The 21,732-nt window shown below is 35.5% G+C and overlaps 1 protein-coding gene across 1 annotated transcript; it reads left to right on the top strand.

The window, feature by feature from the left end:
- The first annotated feature begins 583 nt into the window (after positions 1 to 583).
- LOC100241226 (uncharacterized) lies at positions 584 to 20,945 on the top strand. Its single transcript, XM_002275955.5, has 16 exons — positions 584 to 1,289; positions 2,162 to 2,256; positions 2,373 to 2,486; positions 3,192 to 3,296; positions 3,417 to 3,488; positions 5,497 to 5,609; positions 5,905 to 6,039; positions 15,926 to 15,994; positions 16,364 to 16,451; positions 16,592 to 16,663; positions 16,751 to 16,851; positions 17,294 to 17,411; positions 19,447 to 19,506; positions 19,621 to 19,731; positions 20,390 to 20,523; positions 20,622 to 20,945. Exons 1-15 carry the CDS (start codon positions 1,175 to 1,177, stop codon positions 20,498 to 20,500), a joined length of 1,479 nt encoding a protein of 492 aa, XP_002275991.1. The 5' UTR covers positions 584 to 1,174; the 3' UTR covers positions 20,501 to 20,523; positions 20,622 to 20,945.
- The last annotated feature ends 787 nt before the right edge of the window (positions 20,946 to 21,732 follow it).

Genomic DNA, 21,732 nt, shown 5'->3' with positions numbered 1-21,732 from the left:
TTATAAAAATCAATATTTTTATAAAGTTTTAAAGAGATGTAACTTTTTTTTATGGATTCCACGTTAAGCTTTTTTAAATGATTTTCAACTTTTTAAAAGTTGAATAAAAAGGGGGTTTGGTAAGACCATGATATGAACTTTTGGAGGTGAACTCCAAGTCATTGCTCCCATTTTTGTTTGCATTATTTTAATTAATTAATTAATATTTATTATTCCATATATATGATTGTATTTGAGTTATTTATATTTTTATTAAAATGATTGAAATTTTAATAAGCACTCAAATAATTTAGATTTTATCATAAGAGGCCTCAAAATCATATGACATTAATTCAGCGCCTGACATTGGGAGCAGAAAGCGGCGTTGGTGGATTGTATATGAGATGTGGTTCAAATGGGCCATGTCGGCAAAGCTGTCGGCAAAACTAAAAGCTTTGTCCATTTGTCCAGCATACGTGACAAATTATTTATCAGACAATCTGGCAACGCCACAACAAAATTTGAGTGGATTTCATGATCAATCTGATTGGACATTGGACATTGGACATATGGACGCAAATTACTAGCTCTGCAAAACTGAGGATAACTTCCTTGCCTTAGATCTAAGCGGAGAAAGCCACGTTCTTAAACTCCTGGTTTGTTTCCAAAATTGAATCTCCCCCCTGTGGCTGAGGAAAAACCCTGCAATGGTTACTTAAAAGGGTAAATGAATTATTATCCTGGGAAACAGACAAAGAACACATCTCTTATTTGCTTTTCAGGGCAACATCATTGGTTCAAAGACCCTTTCTAACTTTAACCCGCTTGCTTTCCATGAGATTTTCCCTTTATTGCAATAATTATCCCAACAAATTGAATTAAAATATTAAAAATCTCCTTACGAAGAGACGGGGCGTTACAGATGGCAAAAGGGACGAAGCTCTAACTCTGTGGCTGTCAGATCCACATAGAATTACAATGGGTGCACTTATAGAGTGAGAAACAGAGGCACTCTGGACCTGTGGTTGGATGTTTCACTTCTTTCTGCCCTACCTTGCCTTGTGTGCAAAGTATGAATCAAATCCATGGATTCCCAGAGAAAACCCCACATCTGACCTCAAGAATCCATTAGCTTATTAAAAAGCACTTGCCCTACAGAGAAACAGAGAAGGGTCTGTGTCGGTCTGTTCAGAAAATGGAGAAGCAGAAGAAGAGCAGAGAAGTGAAGAGAGAAGTGATTCGATTAGAGCGGGAATCAGTGATTCCAATTCTGAAGCCCAAGCTTATCATGACACTGGCCAACCTCATTGGTATGCCGTCTAATCCCGATTGCTTCTTTTACCCTTCTTTTGGTTCTAATAAAAAAGGAAAAGAAAAAATATTTTTTGAATCTAATATCTGTTGGTTCGGTTTCAGAGGAATGGAATTTTTTTTTCTTTGGCTACGTTGAATTGTTTGGCATTAGGCGGGGTTGAGTGGAGCATTTTGGTTTTTCCGGCACCAAATAATGAAAAAACTATCTCAATTTGCTTTGCTTTTGTTGCATCGTATCGTTGGTTTATCTCGTATCTAGATTTATGCATTTGGGGTTTTCACAAATTTGGAAAACTGTTGAAATCTATTGAAATGAAAAGGGTTTGTGTTCCTGTTCCTGTGAATATATGGCTTGTTTTTGTTTTCTAATATTCAGAATTGGTTACCGCTGTGTTATTCATTCCTGCCAATTGTGTTTAATATTCATATTTTTGAACCAGATGGTTCTTTCTGCTTGTGGGGATGGGTGAGAGTGCTGTGGCTGTTGTGGAACTGGGCACTCAGGGATTTGAGATTTAACTTTTTGCCACAACTCTTGTTGGTGGGCTTACATAGATTTAAAAGCAACTGTTTTTGACATTTTGCTTTGATGTCCAGTATGTTTTAGGGCAATCTCCATCCATTTTTAGTCTTTTCTATTTTGTTGAAGTTTGTTGATTAATTTTGTCAGTGGATGCAACCCTGTTGTTAGGTAATCCATTTGAAATTTGTGGTCTGATAGTGCGAAATTTTCTCCAATCTCTTCATCAGCCAATTTAAATTCTAACCACAGCATCCATGGCTCAAATAGTGTTATTGAAGGTTTTGGCGATCCATGAGATTTAGCTCATGATATTTGACTAAACCTTGAGTTTTTAATTTTGTGCAGAACATAGTTCTGACCGTGCCGAGTTTTTAAAGCTGTGCAAGAGAGTTGAATACACAATACGAGCTTGGTATCTTCTACAGTTTGAGGATCTGATGGTATTTTATTGGAGACTCACGCTTCTTTTCAGTATTCATAATCTGATACTATGCTGTCCTGTTATCTGTCTCCTGCTCATTGCTTTAATCTAAATTCAACATATATTGTTTTGCAGCAATTGTACTCCCTCTTTGACCCTGTTCATGGGGCTAAAAAATTGGAACAACAGAATCTCCCTCCTGAAGAAATTGATGTTCTTGAACAGAATTTCCTGATGTATTTATTTCAGGTATTGTGGCTGTTGCATCTTATTGTGACTTCTCTCAGATTGCATTAAATTTTCCATGGAAACTGAATTTGCCCATCAGGGCATCCCCTCTGGGGATGCTGTTCCTTTGATTCTCATTGGCTGATGCCATGCTTATTTGTGACTGAGGTTATTGTATGCTCAGTTGCTATCTTTCTTGAAAAAGAGATTTATGCTAAATGTAGGCTACTTTTTGAGAGCACCTGGCCTTTACACTGAGGTGTCTGTCCTTGGACAACTGAATTTACAGTCCCATCTTCTTACTTGATATATTTTTGGAAGTTATACATGAACCTGAATTTCGCTAGCATGGTGAAGGGAAATATCATCGGCTTAAAAATGTTACTGGAGTTTACATTTAACTATTATTTTTAATGATTGTTCTATTAAATATTTGATACCTGTTTTTCCCAAGAACATGAGGGCATGAACTAGTGGTTTGGATCTTTTGGAGCCTTGCTATGTTTTTTTCCCTGTCATTACTCATTCATCTGAGGATAGCCTGCAAGGTTTGTCGTAATGAGTCAGAATTATATGCTTCCAAACACAGGAGTCACATGATATCTTTTGTTTGTGTGTGTGTGTATGTGCACGTGTGAGAGAGAGATGTTTTGTTATGTTTTAAACTTATCTTCTCCATTTCTTTATCGTTTCCATTTTTTTTCCTTTCTCTCTTCTTTTATACAGGTGATGGAGAAGAGCAACTTCAAGATAGCAACTGAGGAAGAGATTGATGTTGCTCTCTCAGGGCAGTATCTCCTAAATCTTCCCATCACAGTTGATGAATCCAAGGTTTCTAATTACTAATTTAAACAAGTACAGAAATATCTATTGATATATATATATATATTGTCTATTTTCTCATGTTCATCACATTTGCTGATCCCATTGTTGTTTTCTTAATGGCTGTAGCTTGACAAGAAGCTTTTGGGGAGGTATTTTTCTGAGCATCCTCAAGAAAACATTCCAGATTTTTCTGATAAGGTATTTTCTAAATTCAGCTAAAAGGATTGCAAGGTGGTCAAAATACCTTTAGGCTGTGTTTGGTTCCTGAAAAACATGAGGGAAAACACAAGGGAAAGAAAATAGAGGGGAAAAGTAGAAGGAAAAGTAAAGAAAAATAAAAAATAGATTTAAAATTAATAAATTATTTCTATATACTACTTTAAGCTTATTTCACTTATTTTAACTTTTTATATAAAGATTAAATAATTTGAAAATGCATAATTTTCCCACTAATTTTAATTATTTTTATTTTTTTATAATACAACCAAACATAGTACTAATACTAGTAGTAGTAATTATTATTATTATTTGTTTTGAGTGTGGTAGAAAGTGGGATGTGTGGCTCCTTTTTAAGTTGTTGGGTGAATTTTATTATTATTATTATTATTACTATTATTCATTTATTATAATTATAATTTATTTTTATTATTATTTATTTATTTATTTTGAGTGTGGCAGAAAGTGGGATGTGGCTCCTTTTTAAGTTGTCGGGTAAATTTTTTGATGCAATTTTGAGTTATTGGTTACATAGGATTTCTTTTTCACTTATTTTTTTAATGCATATATAGCTTGTGGGCTGTTAATTTATCTGTCATTCTTTATGTAGAATGCAACTTTCATCTATTTTCTCCACCATTATCTTATTTTTCTCATGTATTATGCTTATCTGATATGTTTGCTTTATTAAGCTTTAGGTTTCTTAGTTTGTTGATGTAATTCTATTTTGCTATCCTAAATATTTTGGGCCCAGTAGAGATTGGTATAATTCAATTCAATGTTATGTTTTGTATTGTAAATCTTGTCTGATTTTAAGTTCAGACAAGATGCCTTAAAAATGAGAACATGCTAGTTGTTTCATATTTAATATTTGGTGGAGCTCTTTGTCATGCCCTGAACTGGGTCCAAGTCTTCTGAGGAGCTTGGGTACTTGATTTGATCTTTAAGCACATGAATTTTACCCATCAAAAAGAAAATGAAAAAAGAACAGAAAAGAAAAGAGAGACCGAAATAATAAATATTGATATATGTGATAAATAGATAATAAAGAAATAAGCTGTTCTTCAGCAGATAAAATGGTGTGTAGATGATTATGAGCTATACCTTTGGGCTTCCCTTCCATTTTGTTCAAATTTTAGTCCTTGTTGTTCAGTTTGGTTAGCATTCAAGAGTGTCAGGAATGAGGGAATGCATTCCAGTAAAAACATGACATAACATTATAAATACTGCTAAAGAAGGGCTGGACTAGATCTTCATAGTGAGGTTCTGTATTGACTTTTCTGTGTCTTGAACCATGTGACAATGTCAGTGAGACAACTTTAATGCTTAACTAGGTGTCAAATTTCAAATTTCTAACTTCCTTTGTGTGTGTGTCTCTCTCTCTCACTCTCTCTCTCTCTCTCTCTATATATATATATATATATATATATGTTTTTTATATTTTATGGTCATTCATTACAAAGTCCATTTTTACTACTTTGGACATCAGAGGAAGTAATCCTTGCGATGGATGTGTATAATAAAGTAGATCAAGATTGCTTGCATGTAAATTCACATGTCTACTGCAATACTGAAAATTCTGTACCATCCGATCTTAATACTGTAGTGATGCACCTTAAATTGATGTTGGCTGATTAGGACTTGAATTACAGGTCCCTAGTAATTGTTGATGTTGTTAGTGTTGGTTCTATGGTTTTTATTGGTAATTCTAATAACTAGTAAATGACATGTGCACCTTTTATGCTCTCTTTTTTTCCCCTCTCCCTCTCTCTCTCTCAGCCCGGAATGCTCATACATACTAAGACATTGTTCACACAGTGAAGAAAGGCCCTCACACACACACACAAAGAAGAAAAACTAATCTGGATCTGTTTTTTATTTTCAGTATGCATGCAATCTTCATACAATGCAGTTAACCTTCCTCCTCCTCCTCTCTCTCTCTCTCCCAAAAAGAAGAAAAACTAATCTGGATCCATTTATTTATTTTCAGTATGTAATCTTCAGACGCGGCATTGGAATAGATCGAACATCTGATTACTTTTTCATGGAGAAAGTGGACATGATCATTTCACGTCTATGGTTAATGCTTTTGAAATTGACTAGGCAAGTAATTATCATGCTTCATAACTTGGAAATGTTTTTTTAGGATATTATGGAGATGAATTAAGAACTTAGTATTTAGCATAGTTTAAATATTAATCTGGGTACTGTCCATCTTTTTTACATTTTGTGGTTGGGTATCTGGGGTTTATTATAATGGTCACACTGGCATTATTGTACAAATAGCTTGATCTTAAGGAAATTCATCATTATTTATATTCCAAACGGTAAGTTTTTTGGAAAAGACTGTTTTATGTTGTTTTGTTTTTTAGTTTGTCTGGGGTTACTGTACTTGCAGGCTGGAAAGATTTTTTTTCAGAAAGTCACATGCACGGGAAAAGAAAGATCCAAAGAAAAATGATGAAATTCGCACTGAAGCAGAAGCAGATGACCTGAGTGTTGAACGGATTCGTATTGAAAATATGGAACTCAGGCATGCATTATTCTTTTCCCTGCTTTTTATTTCTTGAACTGCTTGAATGAGTCTATAAATTCCTGAATTTGGACCATCTTTTTCTTAAGACAAATGAAACCTGATTTTATCCTATGTCTCTTGTTATTCTTGAATCACTCTTCAATTCTGCTAGTCATGCCTTAATCATTCTGATTTTTTTTTTTTAAATTGTTTTTTATGAAGTTTCCAAATATCCCAATAATTCCTGGAGGATAGTTGACAGTTGGGTGATAGCATTTTGGGTGCAGTTTGCCCCTACTTTTTAGGCCTTCAGCTGGGGGCCTTCTTTCAGGTCCTATGCAGTGTGAGGCCTGGTGGAGCATTTCAAAAGAAGACTTGCCTCTTAGAACACAATACCTATGTGGAAGGAAGGTTGACTCTTACCAAAAGCATCCTCTCCAGGTTGTCAGTTTGTTACATGTCCTTGTTTGTCATTTCTAATGCGGTGAGAGTCTGAGTAAAGAATATTCAAAGGGACTCTTTGTGGAGGAACGATCTTTCAAGGGAAAAAGTTCATTTAGTGAAGTGGGCCAATATTTTTAAGGACAAAATTAATGGGGGGCTGGGTATTAGAGGCCTTTCTATCTTGAACAAAAGCTGTGCTGGGAAAATTGTGGCAGAGTTTTGTGGAAGTGCATGACTGTCTTTGGAAAAGGGTAATAGCAAGTAAATTTCAGCCAAATTGATGGTGAGTGAAGTATGAAGGGGGAGGGTTGTGTTTGTAGTGGGTACTTGGAAAGCTACCAAAAGAGGTTGGTTGAAATTTTTGCCTAGGACTATCATGGTTGGGAATTGTTGCAAAACTAAGTTTTGGTTTGATAGATTATGTGGTGACTCTGCCCTGAAAGACTGGTTTCCTTCCTTTCCAGAGTTGGCTTAAATAGAAATGTGACAGTAATAGATCTTTATGTGACTGTGGAAGGGCAAGGTTTCTAGAGGATCTGTTTCATGAGGAGGTTTCAAAATTGGGAGACAGAGATGGTAGGTGGTTTTTTAGAGTATTTGCTCCATGGCTTTTTAGGGGGTTGTTGAGGGATATGTTAGTGTGGAAGGTGCGAAGAATGACGTTTTTACTGTTAAGTTTTTATATTTTTCCATTTCTTTTGAGATTTCATTGCAGCTCCCTGCAAAGGAGGTGTGGGACTCAGAGGGGCCTTTAAGGGTGTGCCTTGTGGCTTGAGAAGTAGTTTGGTGAAAGATTCTTACACTTTATCAGTTTTTATGAGGATGGATTGGCTGTTGGTAACAGTACAAAGATAAGCAGGAGTTGGCGAATCAGACCCTCATCCACCATAGAAAGGCTCAACTGCTTTGGGACCTCCAACTTTCTCACAGTGGCTGTTCCCAAAGGTGGTTAGTGAGTTTTTGGATTCAGACAACAAAGGTGTGGTTATGTAGTGCAAAAGAGTGTGGAGATTGGTCTCCTTTATTTTTTTTATTGCCTCTAGAGTGAGGGTAATACCAGAACCTTCAGAGAGGATGAGTATGTTACTGAAAGATTTGTTAAAATCCTTTTATGATCATTCTCAGATGCATTGGGGGTTTGAAATGCCGGTCTTTGATTTTCTTAATAATTTGGGTTTGGTCTTGGGTGGGCCCTTTGTTTTTTCCCCCTCGTCTTTTCTTTCTCACCTAGCACTTTTCCACTCCTCCATTTTATTAAGTGTTTTTAATCTATATCTATTTCATTTGTCTATCAAAGGAAACAGATCATTACAGGATTTTCTCCAAGTTGGCCCTGATAATTTTGTGATCTACTCCTAAGTTTGAATCATGAAATCCTAATTTGTTACCATGAGTTAAGTGATTGAATTATCTGATGAAGCAAAAAGCTACTCTCTTGGTCTCTCTCCCCTTTTACATGCACATACATGCACAGAGTTCAAAGAATAGTTAAAAGTCAAACTCAACATGGATGAAGGTTTTAAACTCTTCAAAATCGGGTCACTAAAACTTAAAAAAATGTCATGTAAATTTCACTGAAGCTATAGGCTGAAAAATGGATTCAGTTATAGAAGGTTCTAAAAGTCAATTTTGGTTTCCAGAAGCTGGAATTAATTTACAGTAGCTTGATATTTTGAACTGGGTAGTAAGGTGATTATTTAGATGTGTGGAGAAAAATTGTATTTCTTTTCATGTCTTGGAAGTATACAACCAATGAAATATATATACAATAGTGGAAAGGAAAGAAAAAGGAAGAAAATAAAGAATCCCTACAAATTAGGGATTATGTACATAAATATACACCTATATATATATATATTTAGTTGTATACAGCTGTACAACTTATGCAGCTGTATATGTTCTACCAGCTGTAATAATCTTCAACAAGATGATCCTGTTTTTCAGTCTTTTTCAGAATAATAGTGCACATCTCGCAACCTCTCCTAGGATTATTTTAATTGGAAACACTGCTGGAGACATCATTTGAAGGTTTATAAGAGTACGGGAAAGACTAGTTCCAATGCCCACGTCTGAATTTGGAGTTCCAATGATGATTCAAGTTACTTTTGGGACGTAGTAGAGTTAGTTCAAATTAAGTATAGTCTTTTGTGATGTTTCTATTTTAGGTAGTGGTTTTCTTTATGTCAGGTTTCTAATTTTTTAAGTCTTCTTGTTGTATTTGAAAAGATTTTATTTTTTCTTTTTAGTTTCTAGGTAGTGTTCTTGTCAGCTACTTTGATTTTTTGGTTTCTAGGACATCGGCTATAAGACAAAAGTGATGAGAGTTATGGTTCATGTGGTTTGTAGGACCCAAGTCCATAAGCTAATTTCCATGCCAACAATCTTTTGAGACACTAAAAGAACTAGTTGTGGGAGCATGATGCATTGTCTGAAGAGGTGAGGAAACCCCAAAGTCTTTTAATCTCTTCCCTTTTTAAGTCCCGCAAACTCCAAGCTGTCTGAGTTCTCATGGTTGGGTTTCTCCTCAAAATGTGTTATATTTGGTTGACCTCCTTGATGTTCAAACTGTTGTTGGTTCCAGTTTCCACCATTCCTATCGAGGGAGGTTTCCCATGTTACTTCCAAGTTCCAACACATCTCCTTTTTATACCTCGGTTTCTTGCAATGAGTACACCAGAGACTATCCTTGTTACTTGGCTGTCTGAGTATCTCTCTTCTATCAGAATTTGTGCACGGATTAGACTGCTTTGAGTGCATAAAACATTATAGTACTCAGTTATAGATAAAGTACCTTACTTTATAGAGTGAATCTTGACCTTTATCTTGTAAATTTGGGCAGCATCTTAGACTTCGGAATAAGTCTATTTCACTGCTTTCCTAATTTCTTTTGTCATTTTCAGGAAGATGCATGCTCCACTGGTTTTTGGTTGCATTATGTGCCATTGCTAGGACATGATCATTGAGTCACCCTCATCAGATAGCAAACTTGGGATTATCTTCACTTGGCACAAGCCAAAATTGCTTAGCCAAAATTTGTATAAATGGGTAATGTGCATAAAAGAAGGAATTGCTTGGTTAAAATTTGCATCGATAGGGCTTGGGTTTATGAGGAACATGAGATAAAGGAAGGGGTAGTTCAAACTTTCAAATCTCTTTTATCTGATTCGAGGAAGTGGAGACCTAGCATTAGTGGGATGTCTTTCAAGGCTTTAAATTCTCAGAAAGCAAGAGGTCTAGAGGTGCCTTTCATGAAGGAGGAGGTGTTCTAAGCCTTCTCAAACTTGAATGGATATAAGGCTCCAAGCCTAAATGGTTTTCCTATTTCTTTTTGGCATTTTGGTCGGAACTTTGTGAAAGAAAAAGTGATGGACTTGTTTAGGGAGTTCTACTACCAGGAAAAGTTTGAAGAAAGATTGAATGCTACATTCTTGGTGTTAATTCTAAAAAAATAAGATGCCAATGACCTAAAAGATTTTAAACCAATTAGCCTTGTAGGTGGTTTGTACAAGATCATTGCTCAGGTGTTAGCTAATAGGTTGAAGATGATGATGAGAAAGGTGGTCTCTGAGTTATAGAATGCAATAAGGAAAGGCAAATTCTTTATGTAGTGCTTATAGCTAATGAGTCAATTGATTCGATGATGAAGAGTGAGTTCAATGATGTTATTTGTAAGCTTGACATTGAAAAGGTGTATGCTTGTGTCAACTAGACTTCTTGTTATCTGTTCTTAGAAAAATAGGATTTGGTTAAAAATGGATCGATTGAATTAGATGGTGTATCTTAATAGCAAAGTTTTCGGTGCTTGTCAATAGTTCTCTTTCAGGCTTTTTTCCTAGCTCTAAAGGTTTGGGACAAAGGGATCCCCTCTCTTCCTATCTCTTTGTTTGGAAATGGAGACACTACTACTATCTCTTGGAGAAGGCTAGAGAGATTGGTTTTTTATTGGGTTTTAGGGTGAGAGGTAGGAGGGTGAGGGGGTGGAGGTGTCTCTTATTTTGTTTGCTAATGACACCTTAAATTCAAATGTTATATTTAAGTTGGTTGCTTATGTTGTTTGAAACTCTTTCGAGCTTGAAAATCAACTTGGAAAAAGTGAATTGATCCTAATAGGGGGAGGTGTGGTTAATGTGGATGGATTGGCTTTTGTGTTGGGATGCAAGCTTAGGGAGCTCCCAACCACTTATTTGGGACTTCATTTGGAGCACAGTTAGTTTAGGACAATGTGGAAGAAAGATTCCGCAAAAGACTTTCATTGTGGAAAAGACAATACATTTCAAAAAGGAGGTTAACCTTAATTTGTAGTATGTTATCCAATTTGCTTATTTGTTACATGTCTTTGTTTATCATGTCTTAAAAAAGTTGGATTGAGACTAGAGAAAATTTAGAGGGGTTTCCTTTGGGGTGGAGGGGCCTTGGAGAAAAGTTACATTTAGTAAAATGGCTGATTGTTTGTTGGAAGAAGAGAAAAGGGGGCTTAGGAATTAGAAGCCTTTCAGTGCTTAATAGGGCTCTATTGGGGAAATGGTGTTGGAGATATCCTTTAGAAGAAGAAACTTTTTTGAAAAAGGCTATTATGAGTAAGTATGGAGAGGAGCAGCTGGGAGGGTGTTCATAGAATGTGAGGGAAAGGTATGGGTTGGGGGTTTGGAAAAATATTAGGAAACATTGAGACCTTGTTGGTAGTGGTGTAGCCTTTGTGGTGGGAGACAAAAGGAGGGTGAAGTTTTAGAAAGATAGGTGGTGCGGGGATGATCCCTTATGTATGGCTTTCCCCTTCTTGTTTGCTTTAGCTCCCTTAAAGGAGGCTTGGATGGTGGATGTGTGAGAGGATTAGGGTGAGAGGAGCCACTAAATCTATGTTTTGATAGACACTTGAATGATTGGGAGGTAGATGATGTGGAGGCTTTTTTCTCAAAACTTCAAGGGAGCATGATAAGGAGGGAAGAGAAGGATAAACATGTATGGATGGATTCTAAGAATGGGGTCTCTTCCATTAAATCTTTATATTCCATCTTAGTATGTGACGTGGAATTCCTTATCCAGAGGCCATCATTTGGAATTCTTGAGTCCCTTCAAGAGCAGGGTTTTTTGCTTAAGCAGTTAGTTAAGGCAAAGTATTGATTGGGGATCAACTTCAAAAGAGAATATGGTCATTGGCGAATAGATGTGCCTTTTGTAAAAGCGAAGAGGAATTAATAGATCACATTCTATAGCAGATCCTATTCTCTTTGTTTGGCATTGCATGGGTCCTTTGCTCTATGATCAAGGAGACTTCCTAAGTTGGCATGATTCTTTTGTGGGAAGAAAAAGGTAGAAGGTTTGGAGGATTGCTCCTTTTGCATTTTTTGGAAAGAGAGGAATCAGAGGGTGTTTGAAAGTAAAGAATCAACAGTTCCAAGTGCTTAAACACACTTTTTAATGCAATCCTAGGTTATGGGTTAGTTTGTACATAGGAGAATGCCTAATGCCTTTCATTGATTTTGTTGATTTTGTGGGCTTTAGATGAGAGAGGGAGTAGTTTGGTTCCTTTATTTTTTAGCTTTGCCTAATGCCTTTCATTGATTTTGTTGATTTCGTGGACACCCTTTGTATACGTGTATTGTACTTTAGTGTATAGCTTCTTTCTCTTTTATTTATAGTATTGCCTCACTTCTCAAAAAAAAAAAGTCTTCACTTGGCACTGGTCCAATCAAGTGATTGAGCTTGTCTTTTCCTTTTAGGAATGTGCGCACATGTTGAGACTACACCAGATAGTTTCGATCATTAAGTCTAAAAGAGGGTTGAAGATTTTGATTGTCATTAGTAGGTGGATGGTTCTGGAATCTTGTGTTTGAGGTTAGATTTTTTGAGATTTTTGATATAATGGACAGTGAAATTGAGACAAATCAATATTAAAGAAAGTTGTTGAGAAGGAAAAGAAATGGTGATGACAATGAAGGTCATTGAGCCAGAGAATTATGGCAATGAAGGCCACAATAAATAGATTGTACTATAGACCTCAAGGAAAAAATTAGAAGAGAACTTAGAAACTTGAAACAGGTTTTGATACAATGTGGAAAAGAATGACTTTGTTCATTACAGTTCTGAAAAAATGGTACAATATTTATAGTGTATAATCCTACAAAATTGGAAAACTAAATTATACAAAGAAAGTTGCCTAATACTTAGAAATCCTTTATCTTATAAATTAGGAAAAATAATAGAGGAAATGTATAACTATACAATCTCGGAAGCCTGGGAATTATATAACTATACAATCCTAGAAACCAAAGAATTAATTTCCTAGTATTTTCAATCAAATCTTGGAAATTAGGAAATTAATTTTTTAATATCTTCAATCAAGTCAATCAATATGTGTGTGTATATGCATATTTATTTGTGTGTGTATATGCATATTTATTTGTGTATGTATCTCCATGTGCTGTTCATGTTGGCTTTGGAGTTGCTTTGTATTGGAAGGTCTTTTTTAATTTTTGCTTCTACTTGTTGAAATCTAATAATTATTCTTGATTTCATAGAGTTTATTTGATTTATTTATGATGTTGTGCATATTTTCTGCATATTTAAATTAGTTGACCATGTAAATTAGGGAAGTTGTAATTTAGAGGATTTGTAGGAAGAATTTTAGGAGTAGGTCAGTTGTCTTATTTTATTTCCATTTATTGGAAAGTTTAAAAGTTGTATATATATTAGTACTAATTTTTCAAAGAGAGAATAAGAAGATTTTTATTTTCCAACATGGTATCAAGGCTAAAAAAAGGTTTCTAGTAGGTTTTTTTTCTTCTTGGTCTTCAGTGCCAAGCGTTGCCTATCATATTCACAACCTTCTGTTGTCATCAACCTTTATTCATCCCTTACTTCTTCCTTTGTTTTCTTCTACCAATGGTGGAAGAAACTTCTGCTAGAATTTTGTCGAACCAACTCAAGACAGCAACCCATTTTGATAATCTCACACTTCAGATTACAACTGAGAAGCTTAATGGGCATAACTGTCTTGAGTGGTCTCAATTGGCAAAACTTTTCCTTAAAAGTAGAGGAAAAATGGGATATTTATGTGGTACCATTGAGGTACCAAAACTATCTGATCCATCTTTTGAATCATGGGATGCTGAAAATTCCATAATAATGTCATGGCTGCTGAATTCAATGCAACTAGAAATTGGCAAACCATTTTTGTCTCTTTCTTTGGCTAAGGAGGTTTGGGATGCTGTGTCACAAACATACTCGAAGAAAGGAGATTCTGGTTGGATTTATGAACTGAAGACCATGATTCATGACAAGAAGCAGAAAGATCTCTCAGTGACAACCTACTACAACATAACACTGAAGGTCTTGTGGCAAGAGTTGGATCTCTACCAACATATTGAAATGGAATCTGCAGCAGATGCAACAAGGCTGCTTGAGATGATTGAATGGGATCAAATCTTTGGTTTTTTTGGCTGGATTAAATCCACAATTGGATCAGCCTATCAGGTAAGAGGTCAAATACTTGGAAAATATCCTCTTCCATCTTTACATGAAGTTCATTCCTATGTGCATAGTGAAGAGTCTAGAAGCATTGTAATGATGGGACCAACTCCATATGAGAATTCAGCACTCAATACAGATTAAGACAACAATCCAGGACTTCAAAAAGGGGGAGAAAATGAGAGTAGATGGTGTGATCATTGTAATAAGCCAAGATACACTAGAGAGACTTGCTGGAAATTGCATGGAAAGCCACAATCAAGGGTTAAGGACAACCACAAGTACTTCCCCTTATAATGTCATATGGATTCAATCTTTAGAATCTTGAGGTACCTAAAGTTAACTCAGAGAAAGGGTTTATTGTTCTCAAAGAACAGTCGCCTTAACACCTTAGAGTTAAGGCTTTACACAAATACAGATTGGGTAGGTTCTATCACTGATAGGAGATCTACTACAAGGTATTGTACTTTTGTGGGCGGCAATTTGGTTTCTTAGAGAAGTAAAAAGCAACATGTAGTTTCTTGGTCTAGTGCTGAATGTCACGGACTTAGTCTTTTCCTAAGCTCGTGCGGCACTTAGACAAGCCAAGACCCTTGATCTTTTAAGTCAGCCTTACTCTCAATGTTTAGCTTGCTAGGCTAAGACACTCACAACTCGGAAGCTTTAGAAGTCGTAGTAGGCAACTCTTAAAGAATGGAAGCTTTATTACTTTCAAAGGAAGCTATACAATGCTTAGAAACTCACTTGCTTGGTTAGGAAGTGATTTGGGTGGTGCTTTGGCCAATGAGGCCCTCACCTATTTATAGGCACCAATGGAACTCTTTGGAACCTTGGAGGGTCCCTTACAAATCAAGAAGATTCTAGAATACCCTACACAATTCTATGTACAACCCTATGTACAAGAGATCTCTAGAATTCTCTAGAAAGCCTTGGACTCCTCTCATGGCTTCCACCATAGTGTAGAGATGTGTGGACATCTCTAGGCATCTCTAGAACCTTCCACACTCTTCCCTCCAATGGCTTAATGTAGATGGCTCCAGGAGTCTCCAGAAGCTTCCTGGGCTCTATATAAACCCATGAGGAGGCTCATTTGAAGCATCTTGTGATATGAAGTTGAGTTTCGAGCCATGATCCTTGGCATTTGTGAACTCATGTGGCTAAAGGGTTTATTGAGGGAACCACAAATTAATCTTGAGGAGCCCATGAGACTGTATTGTGATAACAAGGCTGCAATCAGCGTTGCTCACAACCTCGTACAACATGACAAGACTAAATATGTTGAGATTGATAGACATTTCATTAAAGAAAAAGTTAATAGTGGACTGATTTATACTCCGTTTGTTGCATCCAAACTACAACTAGTTGATGTCTTCACAAAGGGAGTTTAGAATCTTACATTCAACTCTATGGTTAGCGAGTTGGGAATGGAAGATATCTTTGAACCAACTTGAGGGGGAGTGTCAAAATCCAATAATTATTCTTGATTTCATGGAGTTTATTTGATTTATTCCTGATTTTGTGCATATTTAAATGAATTAACTATGTAAATTAGGGAAGTTGTAATTTAGAGGATTTGTAGGAAGAATTTTAGGAGTAAGTCAGTTGTCTTATTCGATTTCCATTTATTGTACGAGTTTGAAAGTTGTATAAATATTTGTACTAATTTTTCAAAGAGAGAATAAGAAGATTTTTATTTTCCAAAGCCACCCTTCCATGTTTGCTTTTTATTTTTTCTTTTCTTTTATACTTCTTTCTTCTTCTTGGTAAAATTTTGTTTTTTTGGGAAGGATAGCTAATTTTTCTTTGTATATTCTCTTGTGATTCAATGACATGGAGTGTTTGTTTCCAATAACAAACAAAATATTCAAATGTGAGAAATATTAAATGCACAACTGGACAACCTTGCAATTGTCATTTGCTGTAATTGAGTTTCCTGTCTTAAATTTCAGATGTTGATTACTAGTTTATGACTATTTCCTTTTGCTCCTCCTAGTGTTCGCAATCTGGCGGGCAAGATCACCATCCAAGAACCTACATTTGATAGGATAATTGTTGTTTACAGGTAATGCCTTGTGAACACTTTTTATTTTTTTCAAAATACTGTTGTAAACCAAGTTTAGGATGGTTGTATTGAAATGAATTCTTACAGGCATGAGCATATTTTACAGTGTTAACAATTAAAAAAATGCCCATAATTTCTCAGTTTCTTATGTGTTAGAGTGGGTTATTTCATCTATGGATATTGAGGGCACCCTGAAGGGATTAATAGCATGTCAGGGAACCTTCTAACAATTGTGCAGTGTATTCGGGAAATGATTTATATATCATATGAAATTACCAAGGTCCTTGTCTGAAGTGCTCTCCGATCTTAGCATTTAAAACACCATGGAGAATAATTCATTGGCATCTAACAAGATAGGTGACTTTGCAGGCGGGCATGTACGGCAGCAAAACCAGAGCGAGGAATATATGTGAAGCATTTCAAAAACATTCCAATGGCTGATATGGAAATAGTCCTGGTGAGTTCTTGTCTGCTTTCTCTCCTCCCCCCTCTCACTCACTCTCCATCTCAGGTATTTAAAGTTTTAATTGCACCTTTTTCTCTCAAAAGTTTTCTATACAGCTGTTAACATGTCTTGTAACATTTTCCTTTGAGCAGCCAGAAAAGAAAAATCCAGGTTTAACTCCGATGGACTGGGTCAAGTTCATTGCGTCTGCTGTAGTTGGGCTGGTCAGATATTTGATATCCATAATATTTAATATGTAGATGGTTTTTGTCTTTCATCCATCTTGTTCACTTACATGTCTTTCTTTACAGGTGGCTGTAGTCGGTTCACTTGACATGCCTAAAGCTGATCTTTGGGTTATTATTGCCATCCTTTCTACTCTGATCGGTTACTGTGCCAAAACATACTTCACGTAAAGTGCTTTTTCTTCTTTTTCTTCTTTTATGGCATGGATTCATACCATAAAACATGGAGGCATATGCATAAATATTATTCAATTGATCAATGTTTATGTTGCTTATGGTTGTGGACCTGTGGTCATGATCCCACCATTGGATGGGTCCATCAAGGACGTTTCTGGAAATAAATATTGACCTGGTCAAATGGTTTGACATGTTCTTTTCCATATTCTTTTCTCACTCACGATGTTATGCAATAGAGACTACATGGCAAAGCAACTTCTTATGCTAGATTTATCCTTGGTTGGGCTTAGGCCCTGATTGCATGTTTTCCAATGTTACTCCTATATGCTATTGACAGCTTTGTCTACATAATAACTAATAGCTGGGTGCCTCCATTTCTCATTTAAAATTTGGTGTTACCAATGTGGCTAATTTTTCTTCAACTGACTGTAGATTTCAGGCAAACATGGCTGCATATCAGAACTTAATCACACAATCCATGTATGATAAGCAGCTGGATAGTGGAAAGGGTACTCTTCTTCACTTGTGTGATGACGTGATTCAACAAGAAGTAAGTTCTAAAATAGAGGAATTTTAATTCTATCCAATATTTTGGTCTTTCTTGATAGTCAATATGATTTTTTTTTTTGGTGAAACCATACAGAAAATTTACTGGCTGCATAAGGTAGTTTGCTGTACAGGTTGAAATTCTTCTTATATCTAGACTTCTTCATACTAGACCACTGACATGGAGAAGCCCATGAAGATAGCTATAAGAGAAAAAAGGGATAATAACAGTCATCATTTCATCTTTTGTTCCTATTGAGAGTTAAATTTGGTGATCTGAGAGGTTCAGCCTAAAAATTCAGCCTTTTCAACAAGTTAAATATTCTTTGATCTACATAAGATAACAAATATCAGTGCAAAGAACAATCGCATAATTGACACATGATGTATGTGGAAAACCATCTATAGAGTCCCCCAGAAAATCTGTAGATATGAAAACCTTGGGGTCAATCGACCATAGATGAAATTCACTAAAAAATTAGAAAATGAGTATGTGGTTTTACGTGGATCAGATGCTACCTTTTCCTAAAGTTTTTACATTGGTTAGCACCTACACCCATCTTCAGTTCTGCAACATATCACCCATGCATTCCTTAGTGAACTTCTCAATGACTTGAGAGAATGTGGTCAACCTCCATAAACAACTATTGTCAAAGTTGGGGCTCTTAAGAGTTTTGAGAATGCGTAAAGAACAATGACAATATAGTTCTAGGGTGCCTATTAAAAAGTCAACAACATAAGGTGTATTTATGGTCATAAAAACTTTAACGGGCCAGACTGCTAACATGGAAAAAGCTGGAATAAAAAATAAACAAAAATACGTAAAAATAGTTTCAAGCATTTGAGCTTTACTTCCTAAATTTTCTTCTCTCAGTTTTCTTGGCCCTTGAACCACATGTTATGTACTAATGCCGACAATACACCTTTGTGTGCCGTTATTTACTCAACAAATTCAACAGACTTACTTGAATGACCCTATGTATGATTTGGCAACAGTCTCAAGTCTTCAAGACTGGTGTAAATCCTAGTAAATTCATAGAGTTATATTCAAGAATGTTTAGAGCAAAATTGCCCTTAAGGCCTGACTCAAAATGACCCTATGTATGATTTGGCAACGGTCTCAAGTCTTCAAGATTAGTGTAAATCCTAGTAAATTCGTAGAGTTGTATTCAAGAATGTTTAGAACAAAATTGCCCTTAAGGCCTGACTCAGGTGGTAAAGGGATGGGGAGGGTTTGTGGGAGGTTCCAAGTTCAAGTCCAGATGGGAACAAAAATTTACCTATAAAAAAAAAGAATGTTTAGAACAAAATTGCCAACCTAGATTAGCTAGACTAGCTCACTAACATTTTAAATTCAGGATATGGACTATGAAAATAGCAAAAGGCTACTCTACTCCTTGGAGTTTGCAGCTTGTAAGAGTCCTTAATTGGTTATTTAAAATGTAAGCAACTTTTTCCCATGAAATTTTCTTTCTAGTGTGACTTGGGAATCAAATTTGCCCTACGTAACATATTCACTTATTTCTTAAGATCCTGTTATGGTCAAGCATGTTTTAAAAGTAGAATGGAAAATTTCCATTTAACTGTAGAAATCAAGGAGTTTGAGTCCTTTGTGCCATCAGTTTGGAGTCATGGGTCCTCAACCATTCCATTCTGGTTGAAACTGTAGAGTTAAGACCTCAATTTTGGATTTATCTATTCAATTTTGAGCTATACCCATGCCTAACAACGATAGTAGTTTCAACAAAATGTATTTGATCTAAGACCTTACCCTGTTCAAGACTGTAAAAAAGACCTTAACCTGTTTACATAGTCAAGCTGTGACTAGTAATTTATATAAATTAATGACTCGTAGGATAGCCTGGTTGAATATTTTGTACATAGTAGTTCTTCTTCCCCATAAGATAAAAATCCAACTCAATCTTCTATGCATACTAAGTTTGTAATGGAGTTTTTTAACTGCATGGGTGAATGGATAACTTGTTGGAATCAATACTGACTGCTGAAACCTTATAGAACCTCAAAATCTAAATGTGCAGGTTAAAGAGGTGATCATTTCATTCTTCATATTGATGGAACAGGGTAAAGCTACAAGACAGGTCTGCATCATTTTTAGCTCTTTACTTCTTGAACATATCCAGATTCCCTCATGATACTAAATATGGGTTCTTTTCATCACCATTGATTTATTGCTTTGTGACAATTTGGAATAGGATCTTGATTCGCGGTGTGAGGAACTAATCAAAGAAGAGTTTGGGGAGGACTGTAATTTTGATGTGGATGATGCTGTTCAAAAGTTAGAGAAGTTAGGCATTGTTGCTCGGGTGAGGTTCCTTTTTCGTGCCTTATGATCAGGGAGATAATTCAGTTAGTGTGCTATCCTTTCATCACCCAAAATAGATTTCCATTGATTCAGTTCCTGGTTCAAATGTCTATATTATTTTGAATTACATGCTCTTATAAGCATCCATAATGAGGAGAAATTGGACATTCTGGACCTATCATTTCTGTAAGTTGGTGGGAAAGGGCTATCATACCAAATCTTATTCAAAGAAAATGAAACCATCATATACAAAGTAATTCAATTATATGACTGATTGCATTAATTGTTTTACTGGGACCTTGATAAGGGACTTCAATATTGTTACATACATGATTTGTCTGTTCCTGAATGGAAGTATTATAAGAAATTGCATGGAGTATGCTTATGGAAAGTCTATGCATTTCTACAGGCACTTATGATCACACATATACATACTAAAGAAAATAATTTATATATATTTAGGGAAACAGAAATTATTAGGATAAATTTAGTTCTCAGTAATCAGATTGAGGGCTTTCTTAGAAAAAATCTCATTGATGTTCTTGACCCCTGGTGATCTATTTCTCTGTTTCACATCTTGCCTACATCTCTCCCTTTGTAGATATATGAGAGAGGGATAGGGTCAGTTTCTGTCTAATCTGACTAGATGTTGATTTCAGGACACAATTGGAAGGTATTACTGTGTTGGATTGAAGCATGCTAATGATATCATAGGAACAACCACAGAGGAGCTTGTCCTCAAGGCAAAACAGGGTTCCTTGACTTCCTGATGCTGTGTGGCTAAGGACCTAAGGTAAGCTTGCTCTCTCTCATATGCATATCAAGAATAATTTGAACTTATGTTTTTTGTAAGTACTCTTGAAAATTTAACACCCTAAGAGACATCTGCAGGTGTTAATTCTGCCATCAAGCACCTAAGAGTAGACAATTCAGATGAGAGGTTTTCCAGTTCTTTTTTTTTCTTGTTTGTTTCTATTTTTTTTTTTTTATTTAATGGGTTCTTTCTAAAGGCACTTGTCTATTAATGTATGTAATTTGATTTGACAAGTTTATTCCCATTCTTTCTTTTCTCTATCTCTCTCAAAGGAAAAAAACAACAAAAAAAACTCTCTGCGTGTAATTTGGCAAGATTTCCAGATTGTGAATCTGTCCAGGATTCAAAAGCCTACTGTTATGCTAAAAACATCCATGTTGTGTTGGATGGAATTTTGGGAATGGTTTCTTTGTGGAATCCTTTGTAAGATGATCGTCAGCAGCGAAATGAAGAGCCACTTTTTGGCTTCTTTGTGGTTGTTGCCTTGTTGGGAATATAGGACATGAAAGCTTGGGTTTTGGCAATGCCATTCCGGATGAGGAGATAGGACTCCTGATCCGGATTCCACCTCCTTCCCAAAATGCATGCCACTGTTGACTTTTGTTTTGTCCTAGTTTTCGTGTGTATTTTCGGAGTTGGGGCATGGGTCAATCTATATGATGGTTTTGAATTGTGAGAAACTTTTAAACCACTCCTACATTATATGATCATCCTTAAATAGGACTTGTTAGAAACTTTTAAGCCACTCCTACTTTATATGATCATCCTCAAATGGGACTTACTCAACTCATAATATTTTTAAAGAAAAATTAAATCTTTGACAAAATTTAGAAAATAATTTTTTAAAAATTTAAAATTCATTTATTACATTTTTTTGGAGAAATATTTGATAGATGATTATTTCAAAAAAGCGTTTCTAAAAAACATTTTTATTATAAGTATTTCGATATAAAAATGTAATCAAATATATAGCGTGTTTGGTAGTGATCATTTTAATGTTTCTAATATTTAAAAGTTTTTTTTATCTTTAAAGTATTAAATTACGTTTGATAGTAGTTTTAAGAAGTGTTTTTAATTTTTTTAACACTTGAAAATATTTATTAAAAATATTAAAAATATTTTTTAAAATTATTCTTAAACATACTTTAAAAAAAATTAAAAACATTTCATAAAATCGTCACATACTCA

Source organism: Vitis vinifera, chromosome 14 (genome assembly GCF_030704535.1).
Source record: "Vitis vinifera cultivar Pinot Noir 40024 chromosome 14, ASM3070453v1".
Classification (NCBI taxonomy): Eukaryota; Viridiplantae; Streptophyta; class Magnoliopsida; order Vitales; family Vitaceae; genus Vitis; species Vitis vinifera.
Note: the sequence above shows the minus strand (reverse complement) of the source record. Positions and strands in the feature narration are given on the sequence as shown.